Source organism: Pristis pectinata, chromosome 3 (assembly GCF_009764475.1).
Source record: "Pristis pectinata isolate sPriPec2 chromosome 3, sPriPec2.1.pri, whole genome shotgun sequence".
In the NCBI taxonomy this organism is placed as follows: domain Eukaryota; kingdom Metazoa; phylum Chordata; class Chondrichthyes; order Rhinopristiformes; family Pristidae; genus Pristis; species Pristis pectinata.
In genome coordinates this window covers 77,094,105-77,112,944 of record NC_067407.1, presented here as the reverse complement: position 1 = coordinate 77,112,944, position 18,840 = coordinate 77,094,105, and the positions used below count along the sequence as shown (strand labels likewise).

The 18,840-nt window shown below is 42.7% G+C and overlaps 2 protein-coding genes across 9 annotated transcripts in view; one reads left to right on the top strand and one right to left on the bottom strand.

The window, feature by feature from the left end:
* Nucleotides 1-333: 333 nt before the first annotated feature.
* Nucleotides 334-10,338, top strand: gemin6 (gem (nuclear organelle) associated protein 6). Of its 2 annotated transcripts, none has more exons than XM_052011732.1 (3): nucleotides 334-607; nucleotides 7,809-7,956; nucleotides 9,679-10,337. In XM_052011732.1, exons 2-3 carry the CDS (start codon nucleotides 7,829-7,831, stop codon nucleotides 10,061-10,063), a joined length of 513 nt encoding a protein of 170 aa, XP_051867692.1. In that variant the 5' UTR covers nucleotides 334-607; nucleotides 7,809-7,828; the 3' UTR covers nucleotides 10,064-10,337. The 2 variants fall into 2 exon arrangements, with proteins under 2 accessions (XP_051867692.1, XP_051867693.1); XM_052011733.1 differs by lacking the exon at nucleotides 334-607 and adding an exon at nucleotides 771-825 and having other exon boundaries at nucleotides 9,679-10,338.
* Nucleotides 10,339-10,385: 47 nt separating this feature from the next.
* Nucleotides 10,386-18,840, bottom strand: part of dhx57 (DEAH (Asp-Glu-Ala-Asp/His) box polypeptide 57) — a 95,500-nt gene continuing 87,045 nt past the window's right edge. For 6 of the 7 annotated variants that reach the window (XM_052011728.1, XM_052011727.1, XM_052011724.1 and 3 more), the window contains exons 23-26: nucleotides 17,833-17,967; nucleotides 15,628-15,828; nucleotides 14,571-14,728; nucleotides 10,388-13,427 (exon numbers count right to left, since the gene is read on the bottom strand). In XM_052011728.1, coding sequence (XP_051867688.1) covers nucleotides 14,585-14,728; nucleotides 15,628-15,828; nucleotides 17,833-17,967 — 480 coding nt within the window. In that variant the 3' untranslated portion in view covers nucleotides 10,388-13,427; nucleotides 14,571-14,584. Of the gene's footprint in view, nucleotides 13,428-14,570; nucleotides 14,729-15,627; nucleotides 15,829-17,832; nucleotides 17,968-18,840 lie in introns of all 7 variants that reach the window. The other variant, XM_052011731.1, reaches the window with a different exon arrangement.

The following is an 18,840-nucleotide window of genomic DNA, read 5'->3' as shown; positions in this document are numbered from 1 at the left end:
TAGTGCTGCCTGAAATTAAAGTAGCCAAAAAGAAAATATGAAAGAGGAAAATATGTTAATCGTGATTAGACAACCCCTATGTTCAGCATAGCTGAGCATGATCCTTTTTCTGTGTTATGTTTAAAGTGTATCGTTCAAGCCTGAAATGCAACACCAGGCTGATTTTACTGTTGACAGTTCATATGTGAGCTGAGTTACTGAATCCCTGCAGCCACTGCACCACCAAACCTGGAGAGTCAGGCTTCACATTGCAGCGGGGCGAGTGAGTTGAATGGATGAGACAATTTGTGGGACATAAACGAGACACAAGAAACTACAGATGCTGGAGTTTATTCCTGCAGGACAGGGAACACCTGACAACGTTTAGTCAAGCAGCTGAGGACATCAGACCGACCCGGGCGGCTTCTTCCCTCCCCCGGTAACGGGGAGGCTCCCGAACCCCGGCGAGACCTTCGGATTCCGGGACCTCCCGGTGGCCGTAACCCGAGGCTCAGCCACTCACACATCCGCGTACGTCACCACGTCAGGTCCCTCGCTTGGTCCTCAACGTCACTGGGAAGCGCTGGTGGTGTGGAGGTGACGACGATAGCCGAGCGACAGAGCAGGGGTGAGTGGATGGCGGCCGCCGGTGGAGCGGCTCCGGGGCGAGGGGGACGGCCTGGGATTTGAGTGGCTGCAGATGCTGGAGGACGGGTACCGGCCGGGGTCCCGCAGCAGCAGCGGGCTGAGGTGTTCGGGGGGCCCACTCCTCCCTCTCCCCCCCCCCCCCCCCACGGGCATTCCGTGCCCTCAATCCTCTGGCACACGTTCACCTGCAGCAACAGGGTGAGGCCAAGAGCTGCTGTTGGACCAGGATCAGGCGACCACAAGCTCTCCTGCATTTAATCCAAACAAATCTGTAATATGGGTCATAGGCCCTTCGGCCCAACTCGTCCATGCTGACCAAGTCCCATTTGCCTACGTTTAGCCCATATCCCTGTAAACCTTTCCTATCCGTGTACCTGTCCAAATGTCTTCTAAAGTTTGATATTGTACCCGCCTCTACCGCTTCCTCTGGGAACTGTTCCATCTATGCACCATCCTCTGTGTGGAAAACGTTGCCCCTCGGGACCCTTTTAAATCTCTCCCCTTAAACCTATAGTTTTGGACTCCCCTACCCTAGGGAAAAGGCATTCCTACCCTGGGGTTGGAAATAACATTAGTGGTAGGGAAGTTATTTAAAAATCTCCGAGGGACAGGAGAAGTCTGCACTTGGAGGGGCTTGGGTTAATCAAGGGTAGTCAGCATAGGTTTCCTGATTTGACTCATTTGACTTTATTCCTCGGAGTTTAGGAGGGTCAGGGGTGACCTTATTCAAACATGCAATATCCTAAGGTGGCTTTACAGGGTAGTTGTTGAGATGTTTTCACTAGTGGGAGTCACAAACAAGGGGACATAGCTACAAAATAAGGGGCTGGTCATTTAAAACTGAGGTGAGTAGAAATTTCTCCTCTCGGGTAGTGAATCTCTGGAATTCTCTGCCTCTGAGGGCAGTGAAGGCCAGATCTTTAGATATATATAAGGTGAAGATGAATGAATATTTAAAAGGTTGAGGAATTGAGGGTTATGGGGAACTGGCACAGAAGAGGAGTTGAAGCCTGTATAGACTGGGATGAGTAGACTAGGGAGTCATAGAGAGAATGGTGTCTGCAGAAGGTGGAAGGGGGTGGGTTGGGGCTAATGGTGAGACCCCTTCCAGGTGAGGCACAAATTCACATGCACTTCCTCCAATCTCATTCGCTGCATTCGGTGTTCCCAATGTGGCTTCTACGTTGGCAAGACCAAACACAGACAAGGTGACTGATTTGCAGAGAAGCTGCACTCTGTCATCAATCGCCGTCCCGAGCTGGTTGCATGCCATTGCAACTTTCCTTCCCATTCCCACATCGACCTGTCCATCCTCCACTGCCAGAGTGAGGCTCAATGCAAAGTAGAAGAATAGCACCTCATATTCCGCCTGGGTTGTCTATGACCTAATGGTACGAATATATTGAATTTTCCAATTTCAGATCACCCTTAGCTGTTGTGGTCCCCTCTCTCTCCCCTTCCAATTCACCTCCAGTCCTCCCATTTCACCCATCGGATCCCCACCCCCTCCTTCACCTATTCCCTAATGGTTCCCATTATCACCTTCTTTACTTATCAGATTCCAGCCTTTGCCACTTATCACGTTCCAGTCTCTGTCTCCACCTTAACCCTCCCCACCCCCTACTGGCTCCATCTGCCACTCAGGTCCACCCTTTCCCTCCCCTACCTGGCTCTTTCTGCCCATCATCCTTCCCTCCTCAATCTACCTATACCTAATGACCTTTGTCTCTCCGCTCCCCTTCTCCTGTTTATACTGGCTATCTTCCCTTTCCACTCTCAGTCCTGATGTAGGATCTCCTCCTGAAACATCAACAATTCCTCTCTCCCCCTACAGATTCTGTTCAACCTGCTTCCATTTTATGTGTTGCTCCAGATTCCAGCATCTGCAGTCTCTTGTGTCTCCATAGATTAACTGTGATCATATTGAATGGCAGGGCAGGCTTGAGGGGTCTGGTGGCCTATGCCACTCCTATCTTCTTGTGAATTTATCAGAGCGGGAACTAACTGTGCTAAAGGTCCCACATGGGAGACTGGTCCAAAATGTAAGAACACATGGCAAATTAGATCGGAAATTGACTTGGTGATAGGAGACAGAGTGTGACTGGTGGTGTGCTAAGGTGCTGTGACCCTTACTGTCCGCATATACGTTAATGATATGGATGTGAATGTAAGAAGTACGATATGAAAGTTGGTGGTGCTGTTGGTAATGAGGAGGATAATCCCTGGCTACAGAACTGTGTTTGATCGGTGGGCAGAACAATGGTAGATGGAATTTAATCCTGAAAGAGTGAGGTAATGCATTTTGGGAGCACTAATAAGGCTGGGATATACACAATGAATGGGAGGAATCAAGGATATACTGAGGAACAGGAGACTCTTGGACAAGGATCCCTGAAAGCAGCATCATAGGTTGATAAGGTGATTAGGTATCCTATAGGCTGCCTTTCCTTCATTAACCTGGGAATAAAATATAAGAGCAGGAAGGTTATGGTACAACTTTATAAAACATTAGATATGCCACACTGAGAGTATCATGTGCAGGCTGGAAGGCTGTGACTGCACTGGAGAGGGTGCAGAGGAGATTCACCAGTATGTTGCCTGGGATGATGGAGTGTCTCAGATATGAGAAGAGACTGAATCAGTTGGGTTTGTTTTCATTGGAGTGGGCAAGGCTGAGGGGTGACATGATTGAGGTATGGAAAATGTTTTAGGACTGTGGATAGGGTAGGTCATGAGAACCCTCCCCCTAGCAGAGGGGTCTCTGGTCAGTAGGCACACATTTAAAGTAAGGAGTAGGAGATTTAGAGACTTTATTTTTTCAATCTGGGATGTACTGTCTGAGGGGATGGTGGAGGCAGGTACTCTCTCAACATGCAAGTATCCAGATGAGCACTTGTATTGCCTGCAAGTACAAGGTGGCTACGCACCAAGTGCTGGAAACTGGATTAGTGTAGATAGGTACATGATGGCTGGCATGGATACAGTGGGATGTAGGTCCTGTATCTGTGCTGTATGTCTCTGAGAAAATAGATAATTTAAATTGTTGATCTCCTGGACTATAGGATCCAGTACTCAAGAGCTGTTTTTTTTAATTCAAGTTGGGTCCATGTCATTTCAGGAGGGTTGGAAGCCTGTGAGAAAATGCCCCATCTACACAGCCTGGTTGGAATTCCCTTCCTGTCCCAATAAAGAGCTTCCTTTCCACCCCCTAAAATAAAGTATAAATTCATCCTGTGGTATCACCTCACGGTGCAAAGTTGTAGCCATTAGAAGGGTAGAGTTTAGTTGTGGATGTGTGCTATGAAGATTGGAGAGGATATAGAAATGGCCTAAGGGATGGGGAGCTCAGTTGCGTCACTGAATTTGAAGATCTGGGGGTGGTTCTCATCAGAGCAGAAAAGGTTGAGAATGATTTGTTAGATATTTAATATCATGAGAGCTGAACATTAGAGAAACTGGTTCCATTAGTAGAAGGGTCAAAGGCCAGAGGACACAGATTTCAAGAGACTGGAAAAAGAACATTAGGAAAGAACATTTCACACAGGGAATCAATGGTTTGAAATCCACAATTAGAAAGGGTGGAGGAACCAGTTTTAGTCACAACTCTCAAAAAAGGATTTGTATAAGTTGGGTTCCTGTGATCGTGGGTTGGTGTGGAAGGGTGGAGTGCGATCGGCAAATGGAGATGGGCCTGAAGAGAGCGACTTGGCAACCAGAAAATGTGGGGGATGGTGAGCAGGAGAATCGTGAAGATAAGAACTAAGAGGGAGGGAGATTGAGGGAAGGGATCAGGGTGAGGGGTCCAAAAAATGCCCAAAGACTGGTGGAAGGTCTGGGGCCCTTTAAATGTAGGGTAGGAAGAAACCCTCCTGGAGAGTGGCAAATGTTGTTCAAGAAGGGAAATAGAGATAATCTAGATAATTATAGGCCAGTGAGCCTCACGTCAGTGGTAGGGAAGCTATTGGAGAGGATGCTGAGGGACAGTATTTATGTGCATTTAGAAAGGTGTGGCCTGCTTAGGGACAGTCAGCATGGCTTTGTGCAGGACAGGTCACACCTTACAAACTTGATTGAGTTTTTTGAGGAGGTGACAAAGGTGCTTGATGAGGGTAAGGCAGTGGACGTTATCTACATGGACTTTAGTAAGGCATTTGTTAAAAGTCCCTCATGGTAGGTTGATTCAGAAGATAAAGATGCATGGGATCCAGGGTGAATTGCAAGTTTGGATTCGGAACTGGCTTGCCCATAGGAGACAGAGAGTAGGGGTGGAAGGGTGTTATTTTGGCTGGAGGTCCATGACCAATGGTGTTCCGCAAGGATCAGTGCTGGGACCTCTGTCGTTTGTGATCATATCTACATTTTCATCAAAATCAAGAGGAGTTGTGGACAGTGTAAAGGGCTATCAAAGAATACAGTGAGATAGAGATCCGTTTCAGATATGGGTAGAGAAGTGGCAGATGGAGTTTAATCTGAGCAAATATGAGGTCAAATGAAAGGAGAAAGTATACAGTTAATAGTAAGCCCCTTAATAGCATTGAAGTACTGAGGGATCTTGGGGTTGAAGTCCATAGTTTACTGAAAGTGGCTATGCATGGATAAGGTGGTAAAGAAGGTGTATGGCATGCTTGTCTTCGTTGGTAGGGATGTTGGGTATAAGAGTAAGGAAATCAGGCTGCAGCTATATAAAACTTTAGTCAGACTGCACTTGGGAGTATTGCATGCAGTTCTGGTTGCCCCACTATAAGAAGGATGTGGAAACTGTGGAAAGGGTGCAGAAGAGGTTTACCTGGATGCTGCCTGGATTAGAGGGTATGCGTATAAGGAAAGGTTGGACAAACTTGGGTTGTTCTCCCTAGAGCATTGGAGGCTGAGGGGAGACTGATAGAGGGTTTTAAAATTATGAGAGGCATAGATAGGGTAGACAGTCAGAATCTTTTCCCCAGGATAGAAATGTCAAACATCTGAGTACATGCTTTTAAGGTTAGAGGGGGCAGGTTTAAAGGTGCTATGAGGGACAAGATTTTTCTTTACACTAAGAATGGTAGGTGCCAGGAATGGGTTACCAGTGGTAGTGGAAGCAGGCAGTTTGGTGGAGTTTGGCTTTTAGATAGACACATGAATATGAAGAGAATGGAGGGATATGGATGATACACAGGAAGAAGACATTTAGTATAAATTGTCATCAAGATCGGCATAACACCTTGGGCCGAATGGCCTATCCAGTGCTACCGAGCCATAATGTACAGGACCACTGACAGAGAACCGGAAAGTAGGATTATCTTAGCCAGCTCACCTCTCGCATCTTTGTAGCAGGCATTATTTAAGGCTCTAGTTTTGAGATTTAAGTGCACCACTGTAAAATTTAATATAAAACTCAATCATATAATTATCCATCTACCTCAGACATTCCTCATTTTGAGAATATTAAATTCACCCCTTTCATTACACTGTCAGAAATAGCTTAAAGCAAAAAAATCTTAAATACAAAAAAAATGAAGTCATAGTCTGAAACATTAACTATTATTCTCTCCGCAGATGCTGCCCAACCTGTTGAGTGTTTCCAGCATTTCCTGTTTCTATTAACTAAAATTGCTTGTTGGATAGTTTTGTTGACAATTTCCACAACACATTCTCTGAACTCGTGCTCCAAACTACTTTTGATCATGTTTTTTGTCCCCCTCCTATAAATATTTAGGTCCTGTGTGATTTATCATATTGCTGCCTTAAAGTTCTTATTTCTTGATTAACACTCTGTCCAATAAAATGTCCTATAAACTATTCCCAGCAGTCTTCTTCATTTGTTATCTATTATCTGTAACCATTCTAATCCTATATCCTAAACTTCTGATGCAAAATCCCACCTCACTATTTTTCTTATGTCATTCACCTGTTTTGTTGTTAATGCTTTATGATTTAAGGTAAAATACCTTAAACTTCATTCTACTTTTTTCCTTACCTGATCTTGGTAACTAAAGTCTATTGAATTCTGACCCTTCCTGACACATTTTCCTTGGTTTTATCCAAAATGCTACTTCACAGTCCTGATGTTTATCTTTAGACTTACAAAATAGGCCCTTTGGATTTGCCAGGACTGGGGTCCAGTTTGGTTTAGTGCTGTTTGGAGAGTGGTGAAAGGTTTGTCATTCTCCTTTATTGGAACAAACCACTCCGTAAGTCTTTGCAGAGAATTGCGAGTACAGTGAAAAAGATCATTGGAGTACCTCTTCCCTCCATCTCGGATATCTACAATACACGATGCACACGCAAGGTTTATAGAATTATAGATGACCCTTCTCATCCCTCCCACGACCTATTTGTCCCACTGCTGTCTGGCAAGCGGTACTGGAGCATCCGGGCCAGAACTACTAGATTGCACAACAGTTTTTTCCCCCAGGCTGTCAGGCTCCTGAATACCCTGGTAGACAAATACAGTGTCAAAAGCTCTGGTTTGCACAACGGCATATAAGAACTTTGGCTGCTGCTGAACATGCTTATACAATGAGTACAACACACTGAGCTTGTATTTCTCTTGTCCAACTCGGTTTTGCACTAACTCTGCGCTAAAATTGTATTTTGTATATAATGTTTATTTGCACTATTTGTACTTGCACTATTTTTTGTTTGATTTTTGTTTGTGTTTATTGTATGTCTTCTGTTCTATATATATCCTCTGTTGTGAGAGTCTGGGGGAAACGACATTTTGTTCTGCCATGTGTTTTTATAGCATGGATAAATGACAATAAAGTAACTTGAATCTTGAAAATGTTGAGGAAAAAAAGAAACTACTGGAGGAGCTCAATAGGTCAAGCACATCTGTGGAGACATTTGAAGAGTGGAATGTTTGATTTGTATATTCAGGAGTTCTGGTGCAGGGTCTCGACCCTAAATGCCAACCATCCCTCCACAGATGTTGCCTGACCTGCTGAACTCCTCCAACAGTTTGTTTTTACTCCACATTCCAGCATCTTGTGTCTCTATTGAGCAAAATGTTGATCACATTGCACTTCTGTATCCTTTAACTTTGGATTATCTTATGTCTGACCTTAACGCAGATACACTGTTGTGTTGAATTTATCCCATCTGTAAACTGTTGCTAATTTTGCAGCAAATAAATACCTCAGATTTTGCTTTGAAGAATAGAATGTTTGACATGTATATTTTTTGTATCTTTATTGGTTTAGGATATTGTTGTCAAGTAAATATGAATGAATGGAAGGCAAAGAAACCTTTAGAATGGGAAAATTACCTAAATAAAGAAGTGAAAGTTACTGCAGATGAAAAAAATACTTACCAAGGCTGGGTCTTCACTGTCGACCCAGTATCAGGAAGGTAATTGACAATTTCTTTAAATCTAATCTTGTGACTATTATTCTATATTTGTTTCTCCCTTGTGCATTTGTTTTCTTCAACTTGACCCACTATGAATAAAGGGGTTTCTCCTGAATTTCCTTTTGATTTAACGTGACTACCTCACATTTGTATATTTATACCACCGAACTTTATTTTGCCTTAGCTTGGAATTGGAATATTATTGTCACATGTACCAAGGTACAGTGAAAAACTTGTTTTGCATATCATTCATACAGATCAATTCATCACATCAGTGCATTGAGGTAGTACAAGGTCAAACAATAACAGAATGCGGAATAAAGTGTAACAGCTAGAGAAAGTGCAGGCAGACAGTAATGTGCAAGGTCATAACGAGGTAGATTGTGTGGTCAAGAGTCCATCTTATCATACTTGGGAACCGTTCAATAGTCTTATAACAGTGGATAGAAGCCGTCTTTGAGCCTGGTGGTCTTTGACTATGCTGATTGCTTTACTGAAGCAGTGAGAAGTATAGACAGAGGCCATAGAAGGTAGGCTGGTTTCAGTGACATGCCGAGCTGTGTCCACAACCCTCTGCAGTTTCCTGCAGTCACAGGCAGAGCAGTTGCCATTACCAAGCTTTGATGCATCTGAATAGATTTCTTTCTATGGTCCATCGAGAAAAATCGGTGAGTGTCAATGGGCCCATGCCAAATTTCTTTAGCTTGCTATCATTTGTTTCGACTGGGATGTAGTAATAGAAATGTTTGAGACATGACAGATGGAATATAATGTTTAAAGAAAATGTGATTGTCCACTTTGGTGCATAGTAACAGAAAAGCAAAGCATTTGTTAGATGATGAGTGAGTTGGCAGTGTTCAAAAGGACCAAGATGTGGTTCCAGACACTTAAGGCCAATGTTCAGGTATTGCAAGCATCAGGTGGTCAAGTGGTACATTAGCTTTTATAATGAAGGTTTGAGTACAGGTCTACAGCAGTCTTATTGCAATTGCATAGAACTTGGTGTGAGTAGACCTAGGTGTATGGCCTACAGTGTTTGTCTCCTTACCCAAGAAAAGACATACTTGCCACTGAGGGAGTGCAGCAGACTGGTTCCAGGGATGACCGGACTACCCAATCTCTCCTATAAGGAGAGATTGGGTAGAGTGGTACTGTATTCTTTAGAGTTTAGAAGGCTTACAGGAGATGTCATCAAAACTAGCCAGGGATGTTTTGCCTGACTGTGGAATCTAGGACCATGGGGCACAGTTTGAGAACAAAGGGCAGACCATTTAAGGCATGACACGAGGAGAAAGTTCTTCATCTAGAGGATGGTGAACCTCTTGAATTTTCTACCTTGGAGGCTCAATCATTCTGTTCATTCAAAACAGATCATCTGGGCAGTGAGGGAAGTGGGAATAGTGATGGAAAATAGAGCTGAGGTTGATGATTGGCGTGATCCTGATGAATGGTGAAGCAGTTTTGAAGGGCCAGATGGCCAACTCCTGCTCCTACATGGTGGAGATTCCAGGTTACTGCAGCCAAGAGTGAACAGTATGTGTCACTTGCAACACAGTTGGCTTAGCAGAGCACGATGCAGCCTATAGCATGGCCTTCTTGCAGCACTCAGCCTTTTTTTATATTGAGGGTTTAGTTGTTCAAAGAAACTACTGTTAAAGTTGCTTTTATATCTTTTGCTGTTAGGTGTCCTTGGTGAGTAACCTGATCTTTACTTTCTTCCAGCATTGTTCTGGTGAACTTCATAGATGCTGGGAAGGTGTCTGTTGCAACAGTTATGGGCCATGCGATCCAAGCAGTGGAACTGATCAATGAAGGAGAAAGCAACACCACTGAGAAGCTCTCTGCCTTATTTATGCCTACAGGCACCAGGACCTACAGCAATGAGGAGCTTGAACAACGGAAATCCCGCCTTAAGTCTTGGCTGGAGAAAAATCGGATTCCTGTTACAGAGCAGGGGGACCAAAATAAGATGCTTTGTGTGGCCGGGGTATTGACAGTTTCTCCGCCATATAATCCAGAAGACTGCAATAGCTCTAATGAAATCATCTTATCTAGAGTTCAAAGCCTTATCAACTGTAATCCAGAAGCTGGTCATAAAAATGAATGAAGTTTCTCTGGTAGATTTAGTACCTGCAACCCCATTGTAAAACATTTACTGTTCTTCCACATACACTCTTCAGCCCAGAATTGTGATGGTGTTTTTATTGCTGCTGTGCAGAGTAAAAATGAAAGTTCAGGCTGATCTTGTCATCCAAACTGATGTACCATTTTTAAACCATCCAGAACAGAATCTCATGTTGAGTTTTCATATGTATTTATCTCATGAAATAAGGTACTGTTGTAAATATACAACTTCCATTCTGAAGTTTATTAGTAAAGATATATCAAAGGCAATGGTTTCTCTGTCACTATTATAGATTTGAAATCATATTTACATTGATGTTTGAAGCCCATCTAATTCAAAATATTTGTCAGTTGAAAAATGTACTGTATGAACATGGTTTTTGGGGGTTTGTTCCCAACATGTAGCTATAATGGATTGGAAAGTGCTGTTTAACACCTCAGCAGAGGCATGCAGGCACATCCAAGTCTCTGAACAGCACTGAAATTAAGAGGCAAATTCTAAAGAAGGGAAAATGATCTTGCAAATCTTTCAGGGAAAATGGAGAATGGTTCACTTTGGACATAGATCTAGTGGTCAGAAGGGCAGAGTGAGACACTAAAGGCCCCCCAAAAGATAGGAGAGTTGAGAAAAAGTACAAAATACAAGAGCATAGAAAAGTGAGCACAAAATACTAAATATTCTTAGATGGTATCTTAGAACAGTACAACACAGGAACAGGCCCTTCAGCCAACAATGTTGTACTGAACTAATTAAATTAATAATATCCATATGCCCATAACCCTCCATTCACTGCACATTCATGTGCCTAGTTAAGAGCCTCTTAAATGCCCCTATCATTTTACCTCCACCACCCCAGGCAGTGCATTCCAGGCACCCACCACCCTCAAAAAAATTTTGTCCTACTCATCTCCTTTAAACTTACGCCCTCTCACCTTGAATACATCCCTTTAGCATCAGACAGGGTTATAAATCAGCATAGCTATCTGCAAATTTATTAGCTTCAATGTGGTCTAAACTAATGGAGTGAGTTTTCACAAGTAAATTTGAAAATTATGTGCAATAATAAATAGCTGTCAGGACAACTTTAGAAAGACAAGACTATGACGAACCTCCTTAACTTCAATAATGCAGACATTTAACCAGTATAAGAGTTTACCAGCTTGGATAGATTTAACTTTTAACAAGTCCAACCACAGCAGCAGTCAGAGAAACCAAAAGACTATTCAACTATACATCCAACACAGTAGGATGTGAACATGGAGGAAAGAGTGACCAAACTGTATACAGCCATGTCAGATTGCACTGAACGATTGTGACCTTTGCTGAACAGTAAGAAATGTGTGATGTTCAGGCAGTACAAAACAAAAAAAAATGTTTGATTCTTGATGTCAGGGATACTATTAGTTAAATGGACATGAAACTCTCTTTGCAAAGAGTAAGCAGCACACTGAAGAAGAGGCTACCTCATTAAATATATTTAAGACACAGTCAGAGAGATTTTTGCATAGTAGGGGAATTAAGGGTTATGGGGAAAAGGCAGGTAGAGTCCACAGCCAGATTAGCCATGATCTTATTGAATGATGTAGCAGCCTCAACGGGCCAGATGGCCTACTCCTGTTCCTATTTCTTATGTTCTAATGAACATGGACTTTTAAATGAGCAAAGGCAAAAACTTCAATACTAAAGGCACAGATAGATGCTGCAATGGAAGGATTGTAGGGTCTTTCTGGCTGAATCAAAACTTAATTACCCAATGATCTACATTAAAAAAGAAATCACAGTCCCCCCCACCCCTCCACTCCAGATTCTACCACTTATCCTTACAGTGGCTAATTAACCTACTAACCTGCACGTTCTTGGGATATGGGGGGAAACTGGAGTATGCAAAGGAAATTCTGGTGACCAAAGGAAGAACATGTAAACTCCACACCTAAAGCACCTAAGGTCAGGATTGAACCCTGGTTACTGGAGCTGTGCGGCATCTCTACTAGCTGCGCCACTTTGCCACTGTTATTCCTCTGGCATATATTGACATATCTGCAAGTGGTTAAAAAGTTCTGGGTGATTACACAACATGATCTATCCCAGCAGTGAATTGTTTTTCTCAGATGTCCTGGTGATGCATTTAGGGGCAATCTCAACAAACTTTCCCTTCCCTTCTGAAACAGTTTTGATGTACAGTAATTATTCCATAATTTAAGCCAAATGCCCTATAATCAGCAGGGAGCTTGCTCGTTGTGTACACTGAAATCTTGATCTGCTGATGGAGTTGCTAAAATAGCAATCAAGATTGGGGAATGAGGTAGGGGAGAAGGAACAAAACTAGAATATAGGTTTCAAGTAAATGATAACAAATATTGCAATAACAACCCTGGTGAACCATTCCAAAATGTTATTTACTGTTCATAATGACAGAATATTGTTAGGAAACTTATGGTCCTTGTTGATTCAGTTTTCACCCCTGTTCTTAAGCTTTGAAAGGTTGATTTACCCTTAGTTTAAAGATATGGTTCATATCTCTATTAAGTGGACACGACTAGTGGTCACTTTATTTTAACAAAGATATGAAAGGGCCTAATGTCTATGCAGACTTCATCCATGTGCAGGAGAGAAAAGGATGATGAGGTGGAGGCTGGGAGTAATTGCTTAAATTGAGCATTAAGCCTCAATCAACTTGATTTGTTTTGAAATAGTCGAACATTGGGCATAACCGCCTAGCGTTAGGACACTTAATCTAAGGAGCACTTAAGATGGTTAGGTTAATGGAATAACATCCAGAAACCTGGACAACTGTTCCAAGAACACAAGCTTGAAATCCACTATGGCTGCAGGGAATTTCAAGAAAAATTTAATCTCAGCAATAGTAATCATGAAATTACTGGATTGTTATAAAAATCACCCCATTCACCAGTGTCCTTCAGGGAGAAGATGTGTCATCGCCATTCCTTTAGCCTATGTGCAGCTCCAGACCCACCAATGTGGTTGACTCCCAACTGCCCCTTCCATTCAGAGACATACAATCGGGGATAGACAATAGATGCCAGTTTTGATAGTGACGTTCACATCTCAGGAACAGATGGATAAAAACATTTCAAATGGCGATAACTTATTTTGATTTGATTTATTCTACCTTGTTCATTTCAAACCCCTTCCTTCTTGAATTGTGCTACTGCAAATCACAACTCAACAATAGTTCAGTATTAGAAGTCTTGTCTGAGTATCAGGGTTGTGTGTTTGAGTCCCACTCAGCACAAACAGGGACCAACACTTCAGCATGGAAGAGAGAGCTTTGAACTGCTGCAGGCACCTTCTTTAAGATGAGATATTAAAGATCTGTCCTGTGTGGCTGTAAAAAAAATATTCAACAGTGTCATTTCAAAGATGAACAGAGTTTTCCTGGTGTCCTTCACCAACAGATTACCTAGACACTATTACATTTGCTGCCTATGGGACCTTGATGTGAGCAAATTGGCTGCTGGGACCCAACACTGCAACTGTTCAAAAGGTGATGTCCCCTCAAAAGTACTTCATTGGCTGTGAAGTGCTTTGAGATGTCCCATGGTTGTGAAAAACAATATGTCAACACAAAAACAAATCCCTATTTCAACACAAGTACCCTCATGTTTAATTTCAATAATGCATCTCCAGCTTTACACATTTTTCCAAAAGTTTCATCATTAAAGTGGCTGCCTGCTTGTCTGTACAGTGACTAGCTTTCCTCCTCGATCTAAAAATAATGCTGTTAAAATTCTAGGTAACAGAATAATTTTGAAAGAATAACATGTGAATGAAAATATATCTATTTTAATTAAGGATTGATGGTACTTTATTTATATTCCAAGACATATTAAAGTGCAACAAACATGGAACAGTTAGTTGCTTGTGTGATAGCAGAGTCTTTTAAAGGCTGACCATTTTTTCCTCCCACAGCTCCTATTTAAAGTGGCCTTTCATCCAATGTCACAGGGAAGGTGCAATGGTTTGAGTTGCACCTTTCTTTTCTGACCAATGCAAGTGCTTCAAAAATGACTGATCAACCAGGATCAAACTGTGGCAGCCACTTAGAGGTGTAATAACCAAAGCCAGCAATATTGTTGGTTGGCCTCAAATATTTCTCCGATGGAAATCACACCCTACCAATGTGGAATCTGGTTTATCTCAGCTCACAGGCATATTGGTTTTTGGTTTACTCATTTAAAGCAATAATCCATGATTTTGCAAGCTTCCTTTTTCATCCTATATTGAAGAATAAATAAGCTTCTTGCACTTGCAACAGACCAGATTTGTCATCAAATATCCTTTATGAAGAGACACAGTAGAAATTTCCTTGCTCCACTAATTCAAGAATTGGATGCTTACCCATAGTACTTGGACCATACAAGTGGGCACAAGGGTTTTGCTACCAGTGTTTGGGGAGGCAATGGGTGGGCAGATGCTCCCCCAGCCCCTCAGGTTTTCAATACATTTGAACAGCACCTTGGCAGGATACCTTTAGCTGTGTCGTCACTGGGTCGTTACAAGCTTCACAATCATGTCGATGATAAGTGATCCTCGTGGGCAAGTGCACAGATCCATAGTGGGTTCCTTGATCTTATCCTCCAGCAGCTGGTCCAGTTCCCAGCGAAGCTCTTTGACCAACTCAGCAATCTGGGAATAGTGCAAGAGGAGGGAGAAAAACTGGTTAGAAAGGGGGCACATTCCTATTAGAGCTGTACTAAACACAACATACATACCACTGCCCTACACAAATGAGCATGAGGGTTAAGAGGAGAGTCTGTGGTTACCTAGGCATACCTGGTCAAGCATAATCGCAACACAGATGCCGCATTCACCAGAAGCTATGGAAGGGGAAAAATATCACATCCAAAATCTGAGGGCAAGTTGGGGGGGGGGGGGGGGGTGGCGGGGTTGGTGGTTGGAAAATATTTCTGTAGGCTTTTTAGAGAACAAACAATCAAAGGCTTAAATCCCCCACAGGTTTCAACAATGCCCGAGAAATGGATTTGAACTGTGGTCATAAACTACACGGAGGTAAGTGCTAGACCTGATTTTAATGCCACATGTGAAAACAAAAGTACTGTTCACTAAATGTAGTGATGTAGTTTGTATGAATTTCTAGCTGTAATATCAATGCAATTTTTAAAAAAGGTTAAATAAAAAGCATATTAAAGCAAGTAAAAAAAAAACTCATCATACCCATCCTAACCTCTTGGCCCAGGGGCTTCCACACAAATGAATGGAGAGACTGATCCTACACCAACTCTGACTGGCATTGGACTGTAAGGTTGAAGTACCCAGCCTGATGTTAACCAGTTGTCCTCTGCACAGTCCAAGAGTGATAACAATAGTTTTAATATTCAAAACACTAACCAGCTGAGTTGGTGAATCCAGCACAGATGATAGAAACTCATGATCTTCTGATCTACTGCCTGCAGTCACTCATCCATCAAAACAGCCAAGCAGAGTAACCACTGCAGTGAAATCAAGCAACAAGTGTTCTCGACCCATAGAAAGTTACCCACCATTGCCCCGCACCAGGACCTCACCTGATGGGAGGCAGCTGCAAACTGAATCCACCCATCATCGAGAGAGATGATAAACTGTCCTCTCCTGAGTTCCACATTGATCTGGCCTCCCCCAAACAGCACGAGAGGGTACACAGACACCATGCTGCAGTCTCGCAGAAACACTCGGCTGGTTTTCACTTTCTCATGGTACACCAAATACGGACTTTCAAAGTGACGGACCTAGAATCCAAACATAGTCAGTGGCTTAATATTCAGATTTCTTATGCAGGGAAGCCCATTGGAAATAAATCACTTAAGCAAAAATAGGATGATAATTAACGGGATAACACAATACCGATTTTTAATGCAGTCTAAAACAAATGCACGATGGCAACTGTATTCTCTAAAGCAAATGACCTTCAGTTTTTCTGAATTCTTTACAGTGGTTTTGAGGTGTACTCATTGTTTTAGAGAATACAGTGGCCATTGTGCACATAGCAAGGTCCCACCATGAAGGAGCCTGTGATCAGATAATCTCTTTTAGCACTGCTGGTTGAGCGATAACTGTTGACCAGGTTATCAGAAGAACTCACTAGCCCCCATTTGAGTGGTGTCGCCAAACAGTTTATGTCCACCTGCAGGGCAGATGGGGCCTTGGCTTAATCAGAAAGATGAAAATATGAAAACTTCTCTCGGCATTACACTGGGAATACATTTTATTTTCAAGTAATCGGGAGTGATAGTTGACCTAATAGGTCAAAAAGCCTTCAGACTCAGAGGCAAGCTTGGTGAAATGTGCATTTCAAAGTACTAAAACTGTTGGAAGGTTCAACATCTACAGTGTTTTGAACTATAATGTTATAGCAGAGAGACAATGATGTTACGGAAACTTCATTGTCATTTTGTTTAGGAGAATGAAGCCCCAGTTAGAATGTATTGTGCCTTTATAAGGAAGCAGGAAACTAGCTTCACAACTGTCTGACTAGCGTAATGTCTTCACTACTTTGCTAATTATTGAGGGAATTGCTATTTTAACAGATTTATGGAATTTTATTGCACAGGTAGTTCGTCAATTCTGGGCCAGCCCTCTATGGTATATACTTTCATAGGACGTAGAAGGAGGCTCTATGGCCCTTCTCATCAGAACCATCTTTGCTTCAGCCACAATGGGGCAGTCTAGATTAACTGGAAAAGTGGGCAAAGGAATGGCAGACGAAATTTAACTCAGACAAGCGTGGAATGATGCATTTTGGGAAGTTAAACCAGGACAGGGCATACACAGCGAATGCCAGGTTCCTGGGGAGTTTTGTAGAACAGAGGGAGACAGGGTGGTGATGATGGCATTTGGCATGCTGGCCTGCATCAGTTGGGGTACTGAGTACCAGAGTTGGGACACCATGTTACAGCTGTACGAGATGTTGGTGAGACCGCACTTGGTGTACTGTGTGCAGTTCTGGTTGCCACACTATAGGAAGGATGCGATTAAGCTAGAGAAGGTGCAGAAAAGATTCAGAAGGATGTTGCTGGGACTGGAGGGCTTGACTTATAAGAATGATTGGATAGGCTAGGACCATTTTCCCTGGAGTGGAGGTGGCTGAGAGGTGACCTTATAGAGGTTTATAAAATCATGAGGGGCATAGATAAAGTGGATGGTCAGTCTTTTTTTCCAGGGTAAAGGAGTCTAAAACTAGAGGGCATAGGTTTAAAGTGAGAGGGGAAAGATTTAAAGGGGACTTGAAGGGCAAGTTTTTCCACACAAGAGGGTGGTGGGTGTATGGAACGAGCTGCCAGAGGAAGTGGTAGAGGCGAGTACAATTACAATGTTTAAAAGGCATTTGGACAGGTACATGGTCAGGAAAGGTTTAGAGGACCATAAGCCAAACACAGGCAAATGGGACTGGTTCAGGCAGGGACCTCGGTTGGAGTGGATGATTTGGGTTGAAGGACCTGTTTCCGTGCTGTATAATTCCATGAGCTCTTGAAAACAGCTTTCAGGCAGAGTAGGTGCAAATGATCACTTTCGACAGGAAAATGCAACGAGGACTATGGAGTTTGACCTGGAACTATGTCAAACTCCACAGACAGATGCTGTGACAATTACTAAATACAGTCAAAATAGTAGGCCCTCAACAAAATGTGACATCTCCCTGACGTGATGTATCCAAACTGAAGGACAGAGGGTGAGCCAGCTTCTGCTGGCTCCCACCAACCTTCCACTGGAACACAGGAAACTCCCTCACTGACCTGATAGTTCACTGAGGAAGGGTGTATGTGGACATTTCCATCATTCTTTGTGACGAAGTGCAGCTCCTCTGGTTTTGGTGGCAACTTCACTGCACCTGACATGGTCGGTGTGTACTTACTCTGGGGAGCAGTCACCTGGATACAAGACAAACTTTCAAGTTAATCTCGATATATTTTGACCACCTTCAGCATCCCAACTTTTCCAGTGTTCTCTCCTACTGTACTGATGCAAGATGATAAGAAATAGAAGCAGGAATAGGCCATTTGGCCCTCCAGCCGGATCTGCTTTTCAACAAAATCACAACTGACCTTCTACCTCCACCATTTTCTGCGCCATTCGATATCTGGAAATGATTTCTCTTTTGAATAAAATCAGTAAAGCCCTCAGGGATTCCAAAGATTCACCACCCTCAGAAAAGAATTTCCTCCCTATTTCAGCCCTAAACAATACTGTACCCCTTATTTTGAGGTGTCACCTAGTTCTCAACTCCTTGGCCAAAAAGCACCCCCTCCACATCACATCCACTCAGGAATACAAGAGAAAGTTCTTTACTTGGATTTGACAGAACACCAAACTAAACACCATAGGGAGAACTGGGGCAGAGCTAGGGTATTAAGCTAACAACATGTGGAGAAAGGAAGAGGCTATGTTAATATACGTTACGATGCAAGGCAAGAGACAGCCGCATGCAGCAAAAACACTAATGTGGACATTGTGGGGCAACTAGCCTGTCTCTATGCTGTAAAAGCCAGGCAGCAGCCTTTGAACATTAGGTTGCATGTTTGCATTTATAAATGTCCTACAGGGAAATTATCAGTTTCCACTTTGCCGTCAAGTAGTGAGAAGTATCAGAATGAGAATTATTATCACTGACATATGACATGAAATTTGTTGTTTTGTAGCAGCAGTACAGTGCAAAGACAAAAATCTATAAATTATAAAAATAAATAGTGCAATAAAAGGAATAACGAGGTAGTGTTCATGGGTTCATGGACTGTTCAGAAATC

Excerpts from the sequence above, each read along its gene's own strand:
- gemin6 (XM_052011733.1), top strand. The coding sequence starts at position 7,829 with ATGAATGAATGGAAGGCAAAGAAACCTTTAGAATGGGAAAATTACCTA. Across the intron at positions 7,957-9,678 it reads GTCGACCCAGTATCAGGAAG|CATTGTTCTGGTGAACTTCA; the intron begins GTAATTGACAAT and ends ACTTTCTTCCAG.